General features: G+C 55.1%; 3 protein-coding genes across 11 annotated transcripts; 2 read left to right on the forward strand and 1 right to left on the reverse strand.

Moving 5' to 3' along the window:
- Positions 1-3,149: 3,149 nt before the first annotated feature.
- Positions 3,150-12,436, reverse strand: FRS3 (fibroblast growth factor receptor substrate 3). 3 transcript variants are annotated; one of them, XM_069564430.1, is made up of 6 exons: positions 12,331-12,436; positions 8,692-8,780; positions 7,671-7,857; positions 5,389-5,550; positions 4,428-4,585; positions 3,150-4,164 (listed from the first exon to the last, which is right to left on the reverse strand). In XM_069564430.1, exons 2-6 carry the CDS (start codon positions 8,755-8,757, stop codon positions 3,250-3,252), a joined length of 1,488 nt encoding a protein of 495 aa, XP_069420531.1. In that variant the 5' UTR covers positions 8,758-8,780; positions 12,331-12,436; the 3' UTR covers positions 3,150-3,249. The 3 variants fall into 3 exon arrangements, with proteins under 3 accessions (XP_069420531.1, XP_069420529.1, XP_069420530.1); XM_069564428.1 differs by lacking the exon at positions 12,331-12,436 and adding an exon at positions 10,568-10,655; XM_069564429.1 differs by lacking the exon at positions 12,331-12,436 and adding an exon at positions 10,573-10,646.
- On the forward strand, positions 11,801-19,325 carry PRICKLE4 (prickle planar cell polarity protein 4). 7 transcript variants are annotated; one of them, XM_069564436.1, is made up of 8 exons: positions 12,840-13,275; positions 14,401-14,713; positions 14,988-15,431; positions 16,107-16,214; positions 16,981-17,118; positions 17,408-17,611; positions 18,177-18,381; positions 18,854-19,325. In XM_069564436.1, exons 3-8 carry the CDS (start codon positions 15,258-15,260, stop codon positions 19,225-19,227), a joined length of 1,203 nt encoding a protein of 400 aa, XP_069420537.1. In that variant the 5' UTR covers positions 12,840-13,275; positions 14,401-14,713; positions 14,988-15,257; the 3' UTR covers positions 19,228-19,325. The 7 variants fall into 7 exon arrangements, with proteins under 7 accessions (XP_069420540.1, XP_069420537.1, XP_069420535.1 ...); XM_069564439.1 differs by lacking the exons at positions 12,840-13,275; positions 14,401-14,713 and adding an exon at positions 11,801-12,072 and having other exon boundaries at positions 15,288-15,431; XM_069564434.1 differs by lacking the exon at positions 14,401-14,713.
- Positions 19,326-19,710: 385 nt separating this feature from the next.
- On the forward strand, positions 19,711-21,085 carry TOMM6 (translocase of outer mitochondrial membrane 6). Its single transcript, XM_069564447.1, has 3 exons — positions 19,711-19,924; positions 20,462-20,567; positions 20,776-21,085. The coding sequence occupies exons 1-2, from the start codon at positions 19,797-19,799 to the stop codon at positions 20,556-20,558; spliced, it is 225 nt and encodes a 74-aa protein (XP_069420548.1). The 5' UTR covers positions 19,711-19,796; the 3' UTR covers positions 20,559-20,567; positions 20,776-21,085.
- The last annotated feature ends 234 nt before the right edge of the window (positions 21,086-21,319 follow it).

Below are 21,319 nucleotides of genomic sequence, written 5' to 3' on the forward strand. Positions count from 1 at the left end.
AGAATAGAGAGGCAGGATGTGTGGGTGGGTGTCAGGCCAACCTGAGGGGAAAGCAGGTCCACCTTGCTGTCAGCCAGGCAAGGCCCCGGCTTGGAATTCAAAAGGATTCCTGAGTGAGAACGCTGGAATGTGGCCCCCACCAACAACTGGCCCACTTCTGTCTGGGGCAGCACTCAACATGTTCACCCCACAGCCCACCTGAGGAAACTCAGCACCTGGAGGCCAGCCTGGGAGAAGGGCCTGGGAAAGACACACGACTGGCAGGCAGCCCCAGCTCAAGCCACTAATTAACTCCATGGCCCCAGGCAAGTCACTTCACCTCTTGACCTGTTTCCTCCTCTGCACGGCAGTGATAACAATCCAGCCCAGTGAGCTAAAAGAGATAAACCGTCTATAAGCTGCCCATGTTTATACCGTTGTCAAGTGCTATTATTACCCAGGGGTGGGCTTGGGGAGGGCCCCTCCTGGTCTGACCTGAAATGTCACTCCTGGACAGGATGCTGGCTCCTGTCCTTTCCTGAGGGCAGCCCGGGAGGTGGGTAGGGCCCGATTCTAAAGAAGAGAATTGAGCAGTCAGCAAACATTCACCATGTTGGTGGAGATGGTTGGACGATGATGGCAATGGAAATGGATTCGGCCTGCATACCACACCCTGACGCTACCAGGGTAGGCTCAGACATAGGAGCGGCGGTCACCCTCCTCGGCATCACTCCCTCCCCAATGCTCCCCTCCCACCGGGAAAGCCGTCCACTCACAGCCCACCGCCACACCAGAGGAAAATTCCTGCCATAGCCTCGTGGGTCACAGGCAGTGACCTGGGGAGGAAACAGGGAAGCTTGGTGGCCACACTGGGCTGGGAGCCAATTCCTGGGATGTGCCCTGGACCCCCACCCAATGCCCCACAAATATGTAGACTAGAGTGATTACAGCTTACTCTGGGGGAAGCTCTGGGCCTGACCAAGACCTGGCCATCCCTGACAGTGAGTGTTCAGTAAAGGAGCAGCAGCAAGCCTGAGGTCGGTCTCTGGGGCTGAAGAGTTATGACAGCCAGTGGTTTTGTTCCCTGGGGAGCGGTTGGGGCAAATGCCTGCCCAGGTGGATCTGCTTTCCAAAGTGGTGCTATTTTCATCATCTCATTAGCTACTTCTCACGATTAGCTCTGTGTTTTCCAAGGGCAAATCCAAGGCCTATTTGGGGTGACCAAATGCTCAAGAGAGCGGAGATGACAGCCAAGTCAGCCCCAGAACCCAGCCTCGACTCAAGCCAGGCTCCTGACTCCCCCATGACAGAGTTCACGAGTAAGGAGGAGCCTGAGCACACTCATGAGTCACTAGCACAGCCAGGGGCCCTAGGCCTGGTCCTGGCACAGCCATACCTGCCCCCCAATCTTGGTGATCCTGTTTGAAGGGTCCACTGCTCCTGACTGTGGAGGCCAAAAGGAGGAGCAGGGGTCATGTGGGCGGACACAGAGAAAGCAGAATTGAGCTGCCTGCCTGGGTAAGCAGCAGAGAGAGGACGGTGCTGCCCTACTGCAGTGTGGGAAAAATGCATGAAACCCAGCCTGCCATAGGTGAGCCCTCTGGTCCAGAGATCAAAAGGGTGTAAAGGAGAGAAGTGTTCGGAGCCAGCCACACTCTGGGATCCTACTGGGCCCCAGGTGAAGGGTCTCTTACATCTTCTGTGGCCAGTTCTCTTTGCCCATTTCCTGCACAGAGAGGGACACCCAAGGTCAGGGGGTTCTGGTAGCTGGTTGGTTTAATTCCCGCTCAAGGAAGAGGGCACTTCTGGAATTGAGGCCCTGGACAGTGGTTGAATAGCAGGAGGGGAGGGAGATGGGTGGGCCCCGCCCTGGCCTGTTTCCTTGGTGTGGAGGACAGTTCTGCTCACTCCACTGGACAGGGAGCTGGGGCACAAACAGTGATGAGACAAGAAGGCTTGTCCCTAAGGCTTGAACAAACCCTGCTCCCTCTCTTCCACAGGGCCCTAAGTGCCTCATTAGAGACATTGGATTTTCTGGAGATTAACCATTCAGGGGTTTGAGACAGAAAGGGGAATTTTGAGGCAGGGAGGCTGGTGGGAGGAGGAAGAGGAAAGAGGCAGCCTCCCTATACGGAAAGGGAGCTTCTGCAACCACGGCCTCAGGCAGGGGGAGCGTACAGCCCTGGGCAGAGGGGCCCAGGCAGGAGTTGCGATGTGGTGGCTCTGTGAGGGCCCCATCCCTGCAGTCGGTCAGAAATGCCCCAAAGAGCTCATTCCGAGGGAGGACTTCTCCGGGAAAGTCACACTTTGTAAGTCTATTTAGTTCTGTATTACTCTGTTTTTCCCTCTTTGTTTTTTTTTGCTTTTCCTGGGTTTTTAGTAAAGTGCTGTTTAAAGGTTCTAGTCTTGACCCTGCCATGTGGATGGCGCTGAAGGAAGATCCAGGGTCCCCCTTGGGGCCAAGGTGGGAAAGGAGGGCAGTACCCAATCGGATCCACCTGGGGGCGGAAGGGGGACTCAGTGAGAGAGTCCAGAGAAGGTGAATATGGTACAGCACCCCACCCCTCAATTCCACTCCCACTGACTACAGCCTCAGAGGGTCCGGGGAGTTTTTCTTACAGATCCCCTTTGGGCATCAAGGACTCCAGGTGCCTTGTCACTTTACTTTGACAGAGCAGCCGTCCCTGGCAACTTTCAGTTCCTGGCCAGGGCTTCTTAGAGGAGAAAAAGAAATGGTTGTTACTTGTCACAAATACCACAATCACCCTAGAGTGAAGACCCTACCTCTGTGAGGCCTCCTGGACTCCCACCCCAGGCATGCCAGAAAAAAACTCTTTAAAAATGTGACATCATCCACGTCAGAATTTAAAAATAATTATATTAATAATAAATATGTTAAATTACATTTAAAACAATAAATAGAAAAATAAACTGATAAATAAAATCAACAGGTACAAAATGTTTCCAAATTTCAACCAAAAAAACACAGACGACAGACGCGACAGATGACAGAACGGGAGGGTGCTAATTGCCGTCGGGGGGCCCTTCACAGTTTACACCGCGGCTCCCTCCTCGCCTGGTCCTCCTCCCTCCTGTCCCCAACTCGGACACCGGGGGACTCTGCGGCTGATATCTTTGGGGACTCTGGCCAGTGCGGTAAGCATCTGGTCCACCTCAGTGCCCTTCTGCGAAGCAGCCCCGAGCCCCGGCGTGGGGGTTCAGGGCATGGAGCGGGAGGCGGAGGATGGGCCGGGCGGAGGAGGGGCGCCCCTACAGAGGCAGGTCGGTGCTGTTGTGCCGGGTTTTCCGGGCGGTCCCGTCGTCGCGGGGCAGCGCCCTCTGCAGGTTGGACATGGCCACGGTCTTTTTGAGGTCGATCACGGCGTAGGAGTCTGAGCTGCGGGTAGGGTGCGTGGTGGGCACAGGGCCTCGGGGGGCGGAGGGGTTCGGGGGCCCCTTGGAGTGGTCTCCACCCCAGCCCTTCAGCTCCACCTGGATGTAGTTGAGCTGCCTCGGGGGCTCCGGGCCCGGGCGGCGGAAATCAAAGTTGAAGACCCTTGGGGAGCCTCGGCGCCGGGTCAGCGGCACGGGGAAGCTGCCGTGACTGCGGAGGGCAGGCCGGGTGCTGGTGGGCTTCTGCAGCGGGGTCTCGTCCTCCTCGCCTTCCGGGAAGCCGTTGGAGGAGGGTGTGAGCCCGTCCCTTGAGTCACCGTCATCCCCGGCCTCCTCCCCTGGCTGTGGGGCCTGGCTCTCCCACACCGGGGGCAGGGAGGGCAGGTTTTCATAGTGCAGTAGTGCAGCCCGGCGCTGGGCCAGGCCGTTCCAGCCCGGCTCCTCCGGGCTCAGTTTCCAGCCCGCCCCCGGCCGCAACCCGCCGCTGACGTTCTCGTAGGTGCACTTGGGCTGGGCCGGGCACTCTGAAAGGCCCTCGTTGTTATTGTTGTGGTGGGGGGCGTCCTGCAGGCTCGGGCACAGGCCTTGGCACTTGGTCATGTGCCGCCGAGCTGGGGTGGGGCCCAACACGAACTTCACCTGGCCCGGCTGCAGGAACACCTGTGGGTCCCGCTGGTCGGGGCCCCGGGCCTGCTGTGCAAAGGGCGCCCGGCCCTCAGGCAAGGGCTGCAGGCAGTGCCGGCTTTGGCGCTGCTCCTCCTCGCTGGCTGGCGTGTTGACGTAGGTGTGGGACTGGGCGGGAGGGTCCAAGGGCAAGAAGGAAGCAGAGAACAGGGGACAGGATGAGAGGAGAAGCACATGGGAGAGGGCTGCAGTCTCCTCCTCTTCCTTGCCCTCCAAACCTTCCAGGGAAGCGGCCTCCCTTTCTTGGGACAGGAAGGGGCCCTGTCCATTTTCTTCCCTCTCATGAGCCTCACTGGCAGGAGGTGCTGTATTTTCCCAACCCCCTACCCCCACCAGACCAACAGGAAGACCCTGGGCAGCCAGTTGCTCACCTGCTCATCTGGGGCAATGAGGGCATGGGTGGACTCTTCACCAAGCGAGGGGTGGCGGAGGCTGCTTGTTGAGGGGCGCCGGGGTGCTGAGAATCGGGGACCCTCCCCTGGGCAGCCAGGGAAGCCATTGGAGAAGCTGGAGATGGTATAGCCTAGAGCTGGGCACACAGGAGACAAGGGGTCCTTAAACCAGGTGGCAGCTGCCTGCAACCGTGCATGTGGCAGCCTGGGACTCTCCCAGGGAGACACTCCCAGGGTCCTCGAGGGCCCACCCACCGAACTGGCAGTCCCCATTGTCTTCACCTTGTGTCTGATCTTCAACCTCTGCCATTCTTCTGAACGCTCAGCTTGAACTCCACTCCCCCCATCAGAGCCTTATCTGAAACACTTAAGGCACACCTTGCTCTCACTGAACTGACCCTACACTTCATTCCAGCTCTGCCAGTGAGCTCCAGGGAAGCTCCTCAAAATCAAGGACCGTGTGTCTATTTCTTCTGTCCCTCATGGGCCAGCTGATGGAGGGCAGGACACAAAGCAGGCGTTCGATGTGATTTAGTGAATGAACAAGCAGAAACCGTGGGAACCTCTCCAGACAGCTGTGGGCAGAGATGGTGCACCAGCTGTCAGGAAAGGTATATGGGTATGACCCAGTAGATAGAAGAAAGGAAGCAAAGCGGCTCCAGACTGCCGTTTCCATGGAAACCCAATGTCTTCCTGTCTGCTCCCCGACCATCCGTCAATACAAGGCTCTGGACTCCCCAGCCTCAGCTTGAGTCACCTGATTAGTCTAGGCCAGGACTTATCTATCCCTGGGAGTTGTCTGATGATGGATGATGGTCCTGGAAGCCTGGCTCACCCAGCCATCCTCCACCTGCCTGCCTGACTCATGCCTCCAAGACCAGTGCTCCCTGGACCTGTGCTTGTGTGTGCGTTGGGGTGCTGAGGAGAGGGGTTTCCTCACCATTGGGAGGCTGGGGGGCCCGAGGGAGGTCAAGCTCAGCCGGGTGGCTGTTGCGGGTGATGATGACTGGCTCTTCCATCACATTGATGCTGTTGCACTGCATCAGATCCTGGAGGAGGTTGAAGATTTCCTCAGCCCTGGAGCACTTAAATGCAAATATCCCTGAAGAAGGAGAGGAAGAAATGAGGCTCCTCTGACCCTGCATCCTATAGGGGAGGACCAGGGAGGTTGAAAGGATGCACAGAGTTCAGGAAACGTCCCTGAACTTCAGTCCCAGGCCTGAGGGGTTAGGGTTAGCATCCTGACTGTTCTCCGCACACTCGCCAATATCCAAGAGCCATGAGAGGAGCCGGCCCAAGGCCTTCACTCCCCTCCCCCAACACACACTATGCATTTCCATCATCTTAAGATCTAGCGTGCTGTGCTTAGTCACTTAGTTGTGTCCCACTCTGTGACCCCATGGACTGTGGGCCGCTGGGCCTCTCTGTCCATGGGGATTCTCCAGGCAAGAATACTGGAGTGGGTTGCCATGCCCTCCTCCAGGGGGTCTTCCCAACCCAGGGATCGAACCCAGGTTTCCTACACTGCAGGCAGATTCTTTACCGTCTGAGCCATAAGCTCTGGTACTTCAACTATATTCCTGAGGTTAAATTACTTTCATAAGGCTGTGTGTGCACAGGGGTAAAAGAAAGTGAAGTAAAAAATCAAAGTGGAAAGAATAGTGTCAGATACCCCTTGCTCCCCAGAAAAAAAGAGCTCTGCCAGGGCCCCAGCCCTCAGCTCTATGCCCAACAGTCTCAAAGCTCTTTGAGGGTGGGAGGGTCTGTCCTGTTCACTGTCTGTTCACTGTATACTTAGCCCAGTGCCTGGCCAGAGAGTGACTATCTACTGTGTACGGGCTTCTGACCTCACGGAGCTTGAACTCTGGTAGAGAAAGGAAGGATGGGCCATCTAGCTAAAGGACAAATATGGCATGGCAACCATGTGGCTCCTCCACGCGGGTACCCTTACAGCCCCTCAAACTCCCAAGGCAGCAACACATGGTCCTCAGCAGGATTGGACTCAGGGAATCCAAAGATGTCCTTGGGATGCTGGGCCAGCCTGGGATTCTACATCCTCCTGTAACAATGGGGACCAGGACTCAGGGAAGCTACTTGGGATGTGCATGTGGGTGTCCACACAGACAGACTAAGCTGGGGTGTCAGGTCTGCAGGAATGGAATGAAAAGGGTAGAAGGGAGAAGAAACAGGACTATTCTTTCCTCATTCTATTCTATTCTATCTCATTCCAAGATATGTCAAGGGCTTAAAAGACTGGAGTTTTAGAAGAACCCTGTGTTGGGATCTGTGGTTCCTCTGGGATCCTCAGTGTGGACTAAACCCCACCAGGAGCAGAGAGGCCCCTTCCTCCCCTCTTGCTGCTCAGCCAGCGTTAACTGTCTCTGTCTCTTGAGTTCCACAGTAAGGTGCATGGAGGGAAGGGCTCCCCCGGCCACTACAGCCACAGAGATGCACTGCTATGCTGGCGGCCTCATCAGAGGAGCTCGCTAGTGCCATCACTGCCATCACAGCCCCACATTGCACTGAACACAATCCTGTGGGGGATTCTTTCTGGCAGCTCAGCTCAAAGACAAGCCCAGACCATGCCGCCCTTCAAAGAGCAATGGTTGGCCCCAGACTTAACATCATGGAACAAACCACTCCTCCCTGACCTCCAGCTGCAGGGAGAAAGGGGAGGAAGGCCGAATATATCATACTTCACCACCCACAGGTAACGGGAGACAAAGATTAACCTTATGAGGGTTACTCCCTACACTGTGGACCTCTCGGAATCTATCATTCCCACCCCGCACAGGCCCAAGGCAATGAGCGCTCCTGCCTGACCTTTCATTATACACAGGGACCTGGGAATATGACGTGGGGCTGTTTGATCTTACTGAGGGGGCAACAGGGACCCTCAAACTAAAGTAACAAAAGAAGGAGGAACTGCTTGCTTTCCCAGGCAGGCTCTGCCTGGGACCACTGCCTGCTTCCCATGGGTTGTGCAACAAATGACCCCACAAAGCCACCCAGGCTGGAGCTGCAGTGACTGAAGAGAAAAAGCACTGGCATGGGAGTCCACTTACTCCTGTGCGCCCTTGGCCATGACCCTTCCCTTCTTTGGGCAACACCTGCCAAGTCAATGGACTTCCCTACTGACCCTCCAGCTGCGACTTCCGGCCGCAGAACCTGTTTCTCATGGACAAGTCCCCATCCCAGCGTGGGGCAGGGCCTGGTACTCACCCTGGCCAGTCTGACACCGGCGGCCACTCTCAAAAGAGAAGAGGTTGGAGTCGTAGCCATAGCGCCGCAGGCAGAGGTAAGGCCAGCGGACAGCCTCGCGCCGATGCAGGTGCAGCACCAGCTCGCTCTGGGTCAGCTCCATCACTCCGGAGCCCAGCTCCACCCCCTCATCATCCACATTCGTCACCTGGCAGGCGCACAGGACAGAGGGGTCAATGACTGAGCCCCTCAAGTGTGTGTTGATCTGTGAGCCACCAGGAACGCCACACGATTACTGGGACATGGATGAGACAGTGTCAGTGACCCAAGACAATTCTCTAGGCTTTAGTTCTGTCATTTGGGCAGTGCAGGGATGGGTGGTAAGTTGACCCTAAGGTCAGGTAGTTAGGCATCCAAGGTTAGATGACCCCAAACGGTCCATGGCTAGTATCCAAGGGCCAGATGTTAATGCGAGAAAAGGTTTCATCGTGAATTCAAAATCAGAAGACCCGAGGAGAGTCCAATTCAAGCGGAACAAATATAAAGGCCTCCACCCCCTCCCCCAACTGGAGGACCTTGCTGAGGGCTCCCTCTTCTGGTGAGCGGGAGAAACTTGGGCTTCAAGACGCGCGGGTGAGGAGGAGGCGCCCCCCTATAGGAAGTGGAAGGAGTGTGCGGTGTACACAGGTCCACTAGGCCTGGCCTTAGCCTCCCAAAGCAAGCAGCAAACTTAACAGAGCACACTTCTGTTGTTTAAAGATACACTGACGGGAGTGAACGTCGGTCGTGCTGAAAGCACAATCTTTACTACTCTCAGCATTTCTTCATTCTTAGCAAGACTAAGAGCTGCAGAAACGGCAATGGACTGAGCCTGTTTTCCTTGGGCCTGCTCAGAGATCTGAGCTTGAGAATTCTTAGTAAGTGTTAATAAGCCCACAGCCTCAGCAGGTCATTTCACCTTCTCTAGGCAGGCAACTCGACAGCTTGGGCAGAACCTAGGAGGCCATTCTGGGTACACGGGAAAGGAGGGGGCTGTGGGTACCTTGAACTTGGTGGGGTGGTTGTCTGAGACGCTGTCTCGGTTCAGGCAGCTGCAGCAGCTCCCCATGGTGTCAGAGCAGCCTGCCTGCCCTAGCAAAAAACACAAAGGGCAGTAAGGTCATCAAAGCCAGCTCCCCAGAGCCCCACTCTGGGGAACTCTGGCAGAACCACCCCGCTGTGATCACCTACTCTGTCCAAGACTCACAGTCCCTTCCTCAAGGAATTCACACTCTCAATCCAGGGCCAGACACACACTGGATAAACATTAACTCGAGTTAGGATGTGTTAAGGATTAATGCTGATGAGGGGATGGAGAGAGGGGTAATGCTTGACCTGGACCTTGAGAAGTATGTAGGATTCTGACTAACAGTATGATAGGGAAGGGCAGCCTGGGCAGCATAAAAAACATGGCTAAAAGGAGGGACCTAGAGGAACGGATCTGCATCAGGAGCTGGGTGCCAGCCGGGGCCCTCATCCAGATTCAGCAAAGAAACTGTAGGTGGGGAGTCCCAGACACTTTGACCTGGAACTTTCTCCTGTTCCTCCTGTCCCATCTCACTCAGATCCTCTTTTCCTTTCTTACCACCACCCCAACATCTCAGTTCAATTCAGTTCAGTTGCTCAGTTGTGTCTGACTCTTTGCGACCCCATGGACTGCAGCATGCCAGGCTTTCCTGTCCACCACCAACTCTCAGAGCTTGCTCAAACTCATGTCCATTGAGTCAGTGATGGCATCCAACCATCTTTTCCTCTGTCGTCCCCTTCTCCTCCTGCCTTCCATCTTTCCCAGCATCAGGGTCTTTCCCAATGAGTCAGTTCTTTGCATCAGGTGGCTAAAGTACTGGAGCTTCAGTTTCAGTCCTTCCAATGAATATTCAGGGTTGATATCCTTTAGGATTGACTGGTTTGATCTCCTTGGAGTCCAAGGGACTCTCAAGAGTCTTCTCCAACGCCACAGTTCAAAAGCATCAATTCTTTGGTGCTCAGCTTTCTTTATGATCCAACTCTCACATCCATATATGACTACTGGAAAAAGCATAGCCTTGACTAGATGGACCTTTGTTGGCAAAGTAATGTCTCTGCTTTTGAGTATGCTGTCTAGGTTGGTCATGGCTTTTCTTCCAAGGAGCAAGCGTCTTTTAATTTCATGGCTGCAGTCACCATCTGCAGTGATTTTGGAGCCCAAAAAAATAAAGTCTCTCACTGTTTTCACTGTTTCCCTATCTATTTGCCATGAAGTGATGGGACTGGACACCACGATCTTAGTTTTTTGAATGCTGAGTTTTAAGCTAGCTTTTTCATTCTCCTCTTTCACTTTTATCAAGAGGCTTTTTAGTTCCTCTTCGCTTTCTGCCATAAGGGTGGCGTCATCTGCATATCTGAGGTTATAACATCTATCTCAAATTTATTTTTGATGTTCTCTTCAAATGAGATGTTATGTTATGGTTAAGAGATATATTCAGGCAATTGAAATTGAAAACAGAGCACTATTTTCATAACCTTGAGTAGGCATTTCTTCATTTAAAAAACACTCGGTTTGTTCCCTTTTGTCCAAATGGGAGACCAGAGGCCTTACTACCCGGCTTTTCCCTCCTGGATTATGGGACTCAAATTGTATGTCACAACATTTGGGACTGTGGCTGGAATGGCGATGACACCACCAGGCTACAGTGACCTAAGGGACCAAGCAAACCCATGGACCAATCCCAACCAGAAATTATGGGTTTGCAACTTGCTGCAAGAAAGGAATCGGTGGGACTAGATACTTTCTAGAACTCCCATTCAAAGTGTAAAGTCTTGAACAATCCTGACCTGCACCCTCAATTCCTCCCAACTTGGGAAATTCTAGAAAAGTGGCTCCTATACACGGGTCTCACCTCACCCAGGCCATTGGAGAGCTGACCATGGGAGGGGCATGGGGAAGGACCCCCACTTTATTCCCCCTGTTCTTGGTGGGGTGGCATGGCAAGCAGTCTGCAGAGAAGTCACCTGGATCTCCCTGGGACACACCTGGGGCTCACCTAGCATAGGAGACAGAGACCACAGGTTAGTGGAAAACTTCTATCCTCACCCCTCAATGGTTGATGAAACTGACTTGCTGTCAGTCCACCCCACTGGGATATCCGTTCCAGGCTATAATGGTATATAGAAGCCAATGAAGAAAGATCAAGGCCAAAGGGACCACAAATTCTAAGCCCCATAGGCCCTGAGAGGGAAAGACTACCCTGGAAACAGTGACTTTGAAGTCCGAGACAGGCCAGAACATTTTAAGTCACTTCTAGACCCCCTCTGAATCCTGTTACAACCAATACCAAGATCATCACCTTACCTTTGCAGAGAACTTGAACTCTACAGAGAGATCTCTCAAGAAGACACGAAGATGTATTGGAAAGAGCAATGGCTTAAGATTCAGGAAACCAATATTCTATGTTGCTGCTAAGTATCACAGAGAGTCTGTCAAGCAGATCCTCCATCGCCACCCACAACTCCCACCCCAACGCCTTTAAGGGAAATAGCTTTCCAGTTTTTACAGGAAACAGCTGTAAAATATGGAGCTTCACCTCTAGAAGTAAGTACATAGGACAAACACCACTAAAATCAACATTTTCCTCTTCTAGGACAAGCTCCTTCAATTTCACATTTGGAACCTTGATAGACTTTCTGTTCTCCAAGCTCCAAAAGGCCTATAATTTAACAGAAATGCTATCAACCAAAATTTCAGTAATCTGAGCCCTAGGTGGACAAGTCAACAAGCCAGGACCCTGGAGATCCTTGAAATCCCACCCTCCTGCTCTGGAAAAACAAGGTCATTTCCCAGGGCCCCATGTGCTCTGCATCTTTGGGTACTTTCCAGGTAAAAGGACCCCTACCCTCTGTCTGGCTTACTCTCTGGAAGGGGCAGCGGGCTGAGGAAGATGTGCACAGCTGGGTAAAGACGGGCAGCTGGGTAAATACTGGGGCTTGAGCCACCAACAGGGAGTCTGGGGGTGAAGCCAAGAACTGCAGGGTGCAAGATGGGAGAGGGCGCTGTATCTTTTCCTGTTTCCTTCACTGCTCTTAAAGATACCAGAACATATGACAGCCCAGCTAAGGGGGTGACATCGGGTGACAGGAGGAGAAGGCTCTGCTCTGAGACAGATGTGGACTGGGAGTAGGAGTTTGAGGTTATGGAGACTCAAAACGTCTGAGAGGGATTGGGGAAAGGTGGACAGATGCTTTGGATTTGAGCACGGTGCAAGGAGAATGGAGAAGCATGAAGACTTGGAGGAATTTCAGGACGGCGGAAGCATCTGGGTTCATCCCAGAGAGAATGGTGGTTCTGGGGGCGTAGCAGGGGAATTTGCAGGAGACCGGGGTTCTCGGGACTCCAGGACACGCGAAGGTGTGTCGGGGGTGGGGATGGGGTGGTTCTGGGAGGTTAGAGGCAGATTTAGGTAACAGAATTGACGGGAATTTCTAGATGCCGGGAAGGAATAGGGGAGGTCAGGGCCGCGCGTAGTCCCTAGATGCCCGCCCCCAGCCCCGGGGCTCCACCGCCCGCCCTCCCGGGACTTCCTCGGGAGGGAGCGGAGACTGCGGCGAGGCGCGGTGCGGCCTCGGTGGAGCCGCTTCGTCCCCGCCCCGCCGCACCCCGACTCACATCGCCCCACGGCCCGGGCGGCGCCGGGCCCCGCTCCCGGGTCCCACTGCAGCAGCCGCCGCCCGCCCGGAGCTAAGGCCTCCCCGCCCCGCGGCGGCGGGGTCGGAGGTCATCGGCTGCACCAACGAGACGCTGCGGGCAGGCGGACCCGATCGGGGGCGACCGGCGCGCAGCCTAGAAGGTCCCTTTGGAGGACTTTGCGGTAGCGAGCAGGGAGCATGCGCAGACACCAGAGGGCGCTCCGGGCCAGCGGCAGAGCTAGCCTAGCCGGGACGGGGCGGAGCCTGGGGCGGGGGCGGGGCTCAGGGCGGGGCCGAGGGGACCAGAGGTGGGACCAAAGGTTTCCACTCCAGGGATGAGAAAAAGGACCGGAGCCAGGGCGGGACCGGGGAGAAACACGAAAGATGGGGGAGGAACTTGAAGGGATGGGACGGGGAAGGGTCGTACAAGGGACCCCAGAAAGGGGCTGGGGACAAGGGGGAGGGAACTAGGTGGGGGTGGGGACACACAGACAAGGGCGGGTCTAGGAGACCAGAAGAAGGTCTGGGGGGACCTGCAGGCTTCGAAAGGCGTTTTGTTCAGCGAGTGCTTGAGGACCCGGCATAACGATGTCTCCTGGGTGTCTGCTCAGCGCCCGCAGAGATGCGGTCCCAGGACTAAGCCCACGGGCGTGGGAGCAGTGGAGCCTGCACCGTTTTCACCCGATATCCCTCAAATGCTTTCCTTCACTTAGCGGCTCTAGGCCCCTCCCCGAGCCGTCGGGCCCTACCAGCCCCGGAGAGGCGGACGGGGCCCGCGGGGCGGGGAGTGGGGGTGCTGGGAGAGGAAGGGCCGCGCTCTCGGGGGCGGGCAGAGGCGGGCGCCTAGACCGGGAGGTGGAGACTGGGTGAGGGGCCCGACAGCGGCGTCTGTGCAGAGCTGCCCGGACACCAGCGCTCAGCAAGGGTGAGACCCCGGCGAAGTCCCGTCCCCTCTCCTAAACTCCAGCAGCCGCACTGGGCACTCCAGCTGACTTGAGAACCACACCGCTTCCCGCTTCGGAGGTGGGCCCTGAGAAAGCCAAGAAAAAACCTGGGGATCTGTCAAGAGGGCACTTGGCAGTACCAGAAACTTCTCGAACCTTTCTTCCTCTCACTGTCCGGGGAAATCTTTCATCCCTTACACCCCACCCCTCAACTTCCCAATCCCTGGCCTCTGCCCTTGAGGAAAGTAGAACTCCTGAGCCCGTTTACACTGTGCCCAACGGGGAGGGGGTTCAGTCTTGTATTATTTGTAAGGTGGGGGGGAGGAGAATTCTGGAAGGAATCCAGCATGTTAGTAAGATGGAGTCCAGTGCTAAGTGAACGTGGAGTTATCCAGTCCTGGGGTGAGGCGTGAGGACTGATTTCTGAGCGTTGGTCCTCTGTGAGACGATTTCATGCAAACTAGAACCTGGAAAAGAGGGTCTCAGTCCCCTCCTGGCCCTGAGTGTGAACAGCCCATCCTGGCTGCTTTCCACAGGAAAGCTGACCTGAGGGACAGAACAGGAAGGAAGCAGATGGGTGTGGAGCCAGGAAGCTGGGAAGGGTGGCAGAGGGTGAGGGCTCAGGGCTGGGAAGCCATATAATTTTTATGGTCCAAACCCTGTACCCAGCCCTAAAGCTGGGTCTCACGGAGGCTAGGGATTTGATGATCCCTTCCTGTGCCCAGCTGCCATCCCAGCTCTCAAAGACAACTTCCTCCTCTAAAGCTTCCCTTAGCCTTCTAATGTGACCTCAGGCAAGTTAGTTAACCTGTTTGTTTCAACCGTAAAATGGGATAATAGAAACTGCGTCACAGGATTGTTGTGAGGATGATTATGTAACATGCTAGAAAAGTCTCTGCATGCAGTGGGTGCTAAATTGCTGCAGTGGGTTGCCATGCCTTCCTCCAGGGGATCTTCCCCACCCAGGGATTGGACCTGAGTCTCCTCTGACTCCTGCATTGGCAGGAGGCTTCTTTACCACTAGCACCACCTGGGAAGCCCCAGAAAAGCCCCTGGCACGGAGTAAATATTCTAGAAAGTTTAGTCTTTTTTTTTTTTCTTCCTAGAATGCCGTGTCTATCTGCCCAGAATCCTGGCCCCATGCTCTCTGGTTTCATCGATGCCTGACCCAGTAGACGATGAGCTTGTTGTGGGCAGGGTTCATCCCTTTACCACTTCAGTAGTCACTTCCCATCCCCAAGATAATGTAGCCATAGCAGGACTTGCCCAGAGGAGGGCTAAAGAATTGCACTTAGAATTATCCAGTGACGTTGCCACTAGAGACAGAAGATAGAAGCACAGGATTTTCTTCTGTCCTGGAAGAGCTGATAGACCAGATGAGGAGCTGAGAGAGGCACAGGGGGCAAAGAGGAACATTAGGTGAGAAATCTGGGGACACCCACTGTACCTATTTCTGGAGCATAGGGAAAGGTGAGCTGGTATGGGCTGGAGAGGCTAAGGGTCTCCTGGTGAAGTGGTTCTTTCACCTGGCCGAAGCCTACAGCAGAAGTGAGAAGAGATGAGAAAGCAGGCTTCCTGGGTGCTGAGTGCCCAGTAAAGAATGGTGGGAATTATGACTGGGGAGGCGGGGAACAGGGGCCAGTCCACCCAAAGGTTCACGGGAAAGGTGGCTTATCTCCTTCTTCCATTACAGGGCTCTGCTTTCCTCCATCCCAGTGCTGGGAGACCCTAGAGTTGGAGCTTCAGAAACTCTGGAGCTGAAAGCTCTGGCCTCAAGATCTGACTCTGCCATTTACTAGCTTTGTGACCTTGAGCAGACCACTTACACTTACTGAGGTTCAGTTGGACCATCTGTAAAATGGTGACCAGAAAACTACCTGACTCATGTAGTTGATGGGAGGACTGATGGAGACAATGCCTGTAAAGCACTTAGCCTGCCTAGCTCATTGTTATGGTCAAATAAATGGGAGGCCTCTTGCTGTTTTCTGTGCAGACTTTACCACCAATATCACTGCTGAATTCTGGCTGGCCCCATCGAGCAAAGAGGCTGGCCTCTCCAGAGCTGAATCCACCAGTCAACTCAGACAGCGACCTAGACCTCATGCCCAAGGAGGACCCTGAGGAGACCTCTGCTCAGGTGGGAGGAGTCCTCTGCTCAGTTGGGAGGAGTCCTGCCCTTCCCTCTGAGATTGCCATCCCCTTCATCCTCTGGACCTCTTTCGATTTCCACCAAATGGGAGGTAGTTAGCCTTTGTGCCCAGCTTCTTGCAGCCTTTTTCCTTTGCAGGAATCCCTGTCCATATAGCCTCCTCAGAACACAGGGGTTCAACTTCTCTACCTTTTTTTTTTTTTTTTTCCAATTTGGTTGTGCTGTACAGCTTGTAGAATCTTAGTTCCCCAACCAGGGATTGAACCTGGGACCTTGGCAATGAAAGCATAGAGTCCTAACCACTGGACCACAGGAAATTCTTCAGCTTCCTTAAACTTATTCACACATATACATGAATTCTCTCCTACTGGGCTTATGTTGCCAAAGCAGAACCTAGGGGGTTTGGCCCTAAGGAGTGAAGGGGGTGATTTCAAGCATAAGAAGGGAAGATGTTTAGGGGTGTGTCCCGCTAACCTCCCTCAGTGAGACCACAAACACGAGAGTGGATCAACTGTCCTTGTGATCGTGAAGGAAGAGTCTCCAAATGCAGGAGGGTAGACACTGTCCAGGACTGACGAAGAGGTGGTGATGAATGAGGGAGGGCGGGAGGGGAAGGAAGGACAAACCGAGCTCTGCCCCCCTCCCTGTGCTGTGTCTCCTCAGGATCCTGAAGTTCTGAGCTGGGGGCACCCTGGCCTGGATACCACCCCGGCCCCCAGTTGGCCTGGGCTCCGGAGCCTCCTCCAGCAGCTCCCTCCACAGGACAGCGATGTGGGTCTCCCTCTCCCCAGCTTTCCTCTCTCTTGCTTCCCTCTCTTTACTTACTGTGGGAAGAAGTGAGGTACACAAGGGAGGGAGGCACAAATTTACGGCCTAGATATGCCACTAATTGGGGGAAGACATCCCCCCACCCCTGGCCTGAGCTTTCCTGTCTACACAATGTGGGCAGTGACATCCACTCTGTCCACCACCATACTTAGCCGAAGAGCAAATAAGAAAATGAACATGACCAGCTTTTGAACCTGATAATGGAATGTACAAATGTAGAGCATATGGTGGTTAAGTATTTATTGAGGCCCCTACGTGTGCCCCGCCCAAAGGCTTACAATTCAATTGGGGAGGCAAGGCAGGAGAATATGGAATAGGGGAAATCCAGTGGGAAGTGATATTGAGCTACAGCTCATTGGGAGCCAGGATCTAAATACTGGGTTGGTCAAAAAGTCCATTTGAGTTCTTCCATTCTATGTTATGGAAAATCCTGAATGAACATTTTGGCCAACCCAGTACAGGAAGATGGGCTAAGTGCTATGGGGCCATCAGGACCTGAGTGATCACCATTCCTTGGGGAATGAGACACATGTGGATGTACTCCACCTCTCCTCCCTCTCCTCAGTGCTCATCTGTGCTGTTATTTCCTGCAGCTCCTTGAGGTTTTACAGTCTGTCTTTGACCAAACAACTAAACCTCCTCTCTCTAGTCAAACTTCAATCTTACCTGCTGGGGCTCTCCCAGTTACAGTGGACACCTGTTTCTGCAGGAGTGCTACTGCCTGGCCCTTGGGGAGGAGGAGCTGGCTGAGCTGCGGCTCTTCTGTGCCCAACGAAGGCGGGAGGCCCTGGGACAGGGGGTGGCCCGCCTGGTACCTCTCAAACTTGAAGAATGCACCTGTGAAAATGTATGTAACACCTGACCTGGCCACCATATTCCCCTTCCTCCTCTCTTTGCCCTCTCACTGTTGCAGAAGGGGATGGCTTTGGGGACTCCGAAGAGGAAAAGAGGTTTGGGGATTGAGTTTGGCAACATTCAGGAAAAAGGGAAACCAAATGTAGGGGTTCCTGGTGGAGCCTGCAGTGGAGGTGGGTTTGCCAGAGGTGTGGGAAGAACAGTTAGGTTGGGGTTGGGATGGAAGAGCCTGGAGACTGGCATATGCAGCCTGTGACCAGCCCAGCACCCACGCCCCGCAGTGCAGGGAGCCGCTGAGGCCAGGGGAGTACGGAGTGTTCACAGCTCGGGCAGGAGAGCGGCGCTGCTGGCACCGGGCTTGCTTTGCCTGCCAGGCCTGTGGCCAGGCCCTGATCAACCTCATCTACTTCTACCACGATGGGCGTCTTTACTGCGGCCATCATCACGCAGAGCTGTTGCAGCCGCGCTGCCCGGCTTGTGACCAGGTACAACCTTGAAGGGAGGGGCTGGAGGGGGTCTGCCCAGGGTTGAGTGGCAGGGTGCAAAGGGACGCCTCTTTCAGTACCACGGAGTGGGGTACAGAGAACTGGAAATCAGTCTGGGACTTCTGTATTCACCTTGCTCTGACTTTTGAGCTCTGGGTACCTGGGGCCCGTTGCCTTTGTGCCCTTCCCCACCGTAAGCAGAATCCCCCCAATTTTCTTGGACTCAATTTCTCCAGAGCAGGGACTCTAGGACAGACGATCATCTCAGTACGCTAGTGCTGTTCCTGCTCCAGCGAGGAACTCGTTCAGTGTCTGCACAAGAGGCAGTATGGAAACCTGGAATGGGCGTCCAGGCGACCCGGGTCGCACTTCTTCAGGATGTGCCACCTGCTAGCTGGGGGATCCTGGCTAATCCAATCAGCCCTCCCCGCGTCTGAGAGTGTTTGAGGAGATCAAATGGGAATGTCTGTAGACGTGCTTTAGCGTCAACTGGGTATAAGGCGTGGTTATTGGATGAATGAATGAGTGAATGAATGAATGAACCGTCCCCCTCTCCCTCTCTCAGCTGATTTTCTCCCAGCGCTGCACCGAGGCCAAGGGACAGCGCTGGCACGAAAATCACTTCTGCTGCCAGGACTGCGCCGGGCCCTTGGGCGGGGGACGTTATGCCCTGCCGGGGGGCGGCCCCTGCTGCCCCAGCTGCTTTGAGCGTCGCTATTCGGATGCGGGTTCGAGTCCGGCCCCGACACTGGAAAGCAGGGCGTCCCCGGGTAAGGGAGGAGAAGGTTAAGATCAAAGGGGAAGGGGGCAGCGGCTCGGGCTGGGCTGAGGGGGGTGGTTCTCCCGGGCTGGGACCCTCACCCCGGTCCCACGCCGTCCCGCCCCTCCAGCAGCGCCCCCGCCCCGCCCCCCGCCCCCCCAGACCCGAGCTTCGGGGCCCGCAGCTCTCACCGCGCGTCCCTGGCCGGCGCGCTCCGAGGGCCTCCAGAACCCACCCCGCGCCGCCGTTGGGGCTGCGGCGCGGGACTCGCTCCTGGGCTGGGGCCGCGGCCGCCCTCTGCTGGGCGGAGGCGGGGAGGGGCGGGAGCCTGGAGCGGACCCACGGCGGCGGCGCGCACGGCTCGGGGCGGAGCGGGAGGTTGGGCCCGGACTGGGACTGGCTTCTGGCCGCTGCCCCGCCCGAATCTGGGAGAAAGAGACTCGCGGCTCTGAGATGGGCGTTTCTGACCCCGCCCGGAACAGGAGAGGAGGGGCTCTGCAGAGTTGGAGACCGGGACTGCGCCCAGCCGAATGCTGCGACCATCTCCCGGGCAACCCTTCTCGCCACTGCCGTCAGCTCTAGTCTGGAAACCCGGATTGGGATTCTTGGATCCAGCGCGGAGCAGGAGTATCGAACTGGAGACCAGACGGAGGCACGCCAAGGGCAAGCGCAGGGCCGCCTAGAGACGCCCCTTGATCCCAAGGAGGACGCTCCCTGCCCCACCTGCTCCTCTTCCTCTGAATCGGAACCCGAAGGCTTTTTCTTAGGCCATCGCCTTCCCCGGCCCTGGGAGACCCCGGCCCCTCTCCGAACTGGGGACAGCGACACCTCCAGGAGGCACTGTACCATTTGCTAGTGTCGCAGCCTGGAGAAAGGGGAATTGGGGGGTTGTGATATGTAAGGCGAGAGAGCGAGGCTCTCTTACCCCTCTAAGTCCGAGACTGAATCAGGACCACGTCTGGGGAGGGGCGGCGAGATGACAGGTTTGACTGCCTCCTTTCAGCCCGCGCACTTTATGACTCTTCCTGGAGACTTGGAGAAGCCCATTCCTCAAAGCTACGCATCCCCCGCTGAGTGCCCCTGCCCCACACCCACAGGCCGGGCGGCCCCATCCCCAGCGTTCTCCTCCCGAACCAATGAAGTTGGTTCGGAGAACACCTGGACTGTGAGCCGGTGCGCCGGCCGAAGGCCAGGACGGAGCTGGAAGTGGAACCCGACCAGGGAGACTGGAGCACGGCGGCGCTCCACCCCTGGCCGAGGTGGCGGACGCGCACCCGGGAAGTTCTGCAGGCGCCTGTCGATGCGCGAGCCGCTGTGCCCTCTGTTGGCCAGTGGCCCGCGGAAGTGTGAGGCCGGAAGTTGCGTAATCTGTCGGCGCCCGCCCGGTGCGTGGTGAGTGTTCGTACAGAGCGCTGAGGTGCTGCTATGGCTTCCAGTGGGGCCGGCGTGACCGCTGCGGGCTCAGCAAATGAAGCTCCCGAAATTCCAGACAACGTGGGGGACTGGCTTCGGGGCGTCTACCGCTTCGCCACCGACAGGAATGACTTCCGGAGGTAACCGAGGCCCGGGGGCTCGGTCCCTCTCCGGCCCTTCGCGCGCGTTATGCGTACCCCCTGGATTTCCCTTCCTTGGAACTGGTTCCTCCAGATTTTTTTACATCACCCACATCTTGGCCTCTTTGTGGCTCTGGCTGTGCTTTGCTGAGGTCCTTGATCGGGAGGATTTCCGTGCTGCCGAAGCGCTCTTTTCAGTCACCAGGCTCTGTCTAGAGAAGCTATGCTCACGGGGACCCTGGGGGAGGGGGCTGCAACAAACAGGCTTTTTGGCTCTGGACAAGTGCTTAATTGGCCTTTGCGTTTGACCCTGCTCTCATTAGACGTAGAAACGAACCTTAAATAACCATGTGGTCTTGGGCAACCTATTATGTACCGATCAGTGCTCATGCGATTCTGAAGTGCTTCTGCCTCAGGAGGGGACGGCTTCCTCCAGTGTGTGATTATGGGAACCGGCCCCCCCACCCACAAGTCTCTCGTTAACCAGACACGTGACTCAGTGACCACAGGGTTAATAGGATGCGTTCCTTTTTCCAGGAACTTGATTCTCAATTTGGGACTCTTTGCTGCTGGAGTTTGGCTGGCCAGAAATTTGAGTGACATTGACCTAATGGCACCTCAGCCTGGGGTCTAGCCTGTGTAGGTAAGCACTAACCACTGTTCTTTCAGAAGTCCTAGAGGCTGGGAGAAGAAATAACTTAGATCACCTGTTCACAGACTAATAGGAAAGAGACTTGACAAAAGACCCTTGGCTGTTCCTAGTTAGATAAGTTTCCAGATGTTGCAAGGGATTTAGCAATTTTTACTCCAGTAATTTTACCTTTCTAATGCCACCTGTTGTCTGATTGCAGACACATGGAATCCCTGTGCTGTACTCGACCCCTTCAAAAACAGCCTCCAATCTGTGACCATCACCAGACTTGCCCTGATGGCGGCTGAAGTTTGTCGGATGGCACCTTCCCTTCCCTGCCCGACTTCCTTTTCTTTGCCGAGTCCACTCAGGACACCCTTCTCTGCTCAACAGGCAGGCTTCAGCTAAAGTATTGTCTTCTGTTCTGTAAAATGCTGTACATAGTTCCTAAGTTTCTGCAGGGGCTGATCTTGGCTCTTGTCCTGAGGAATAATCTAATGGTATTTTAACAAATAAAGCGTGTACACAAAGATATTTTATTCTTTTAATAAGAAAACTTCAGCTTACAAAAACAAGGTGTAAAAAGTCAAGATTTACAAAAATCATAAAAACATGATTTATATTTCACACTCGAGAGAGACAGGAACAAGTCCCAAACATGGATTTTAACAGATGGTTTGTTTCATAGTAAAAGAAAAAAAGAAATGGAAACTGTAGCCACCATACAGTGATGTTAGCATAGGTAATAGCTTATTCTTGAGGAA

This window comes from Ovis canadensis, chromosome 20 (assembly GCF_042477335.2).
Source record: "Ovis canadensis isolate MfBH-ARS-UI-01 breed Bighorn chromosome 20, ARS-UI_OviCan_v2, whole genome shotgun sequence".
Lineage (NCBI taxonomy): Eukaryota > Metazoa > Chordata > Mammalia > Artiodactyla > Bovidae > Ovis > Ovis canadensis.

Excerpts from the sequence above, each read along its gene's own strand:
- FRS3 (XM_069564430.1), bottom strand. The coding sequence starts at position 8,757 with ATGGGGAGCTGCTGCAGCTGCCTGAACCGAGACAGCGTCTCAGACAAC. Across the intron at positions 5,551-7,670 it reads CCGGTGTCAGACTGGCCAGG|GGATATTTGCATTTAAGTGC; the intron begins GTGAGTACCAGG and ends CTCCTTCTTCAG. Across the intron at positions 4,586-5,388 it reads GGCCCCCCAGCCTCCCAATG|CTCTAGGCTATACCATCTCC; the intron begins GTGAGGAAACCC and ends CTGTGTGCCCAG.
- PRICKLE4 (XM_069564436.1), top strand. The coding sequence starts at position 15,258 with ATGGGAGGCCTCTTGCTGTTTTCTGTGCAGACTTTACCACCAATATCA. Across the intron at positions 17,119-17,407 it reads AAGAATGCACCTGTGAAAAT|TGCAGGGAGCCGCTGAGGCC; the intron begins GTATGTAACACC and ends CACGCCCCGCAG. Across the intron at positions 18,382-18,853 it reads GGAAAGCAGGGCGTCCCCGG|GAGAGGAGGGGCTCTGCAGA; the intron begins GTAAGGGAGGAG and ends CGCCCGGAACAG.
- TOMM6 (XM_069564447.1), top strand. The coding sequence starts at position 19,797 with ATGGCTTCCAGTGGGGCCGGCGTGACCGCTGCGGGCTCAGCAAATGAA. Across the intron at positions 19,925-20,461 it reads GACAGGAATGACTTCCGGAG|GAACTTGATTCTCAATTTGG; the intron begins GTAACCGAGGCC and ends TCCTTTTTCCAG.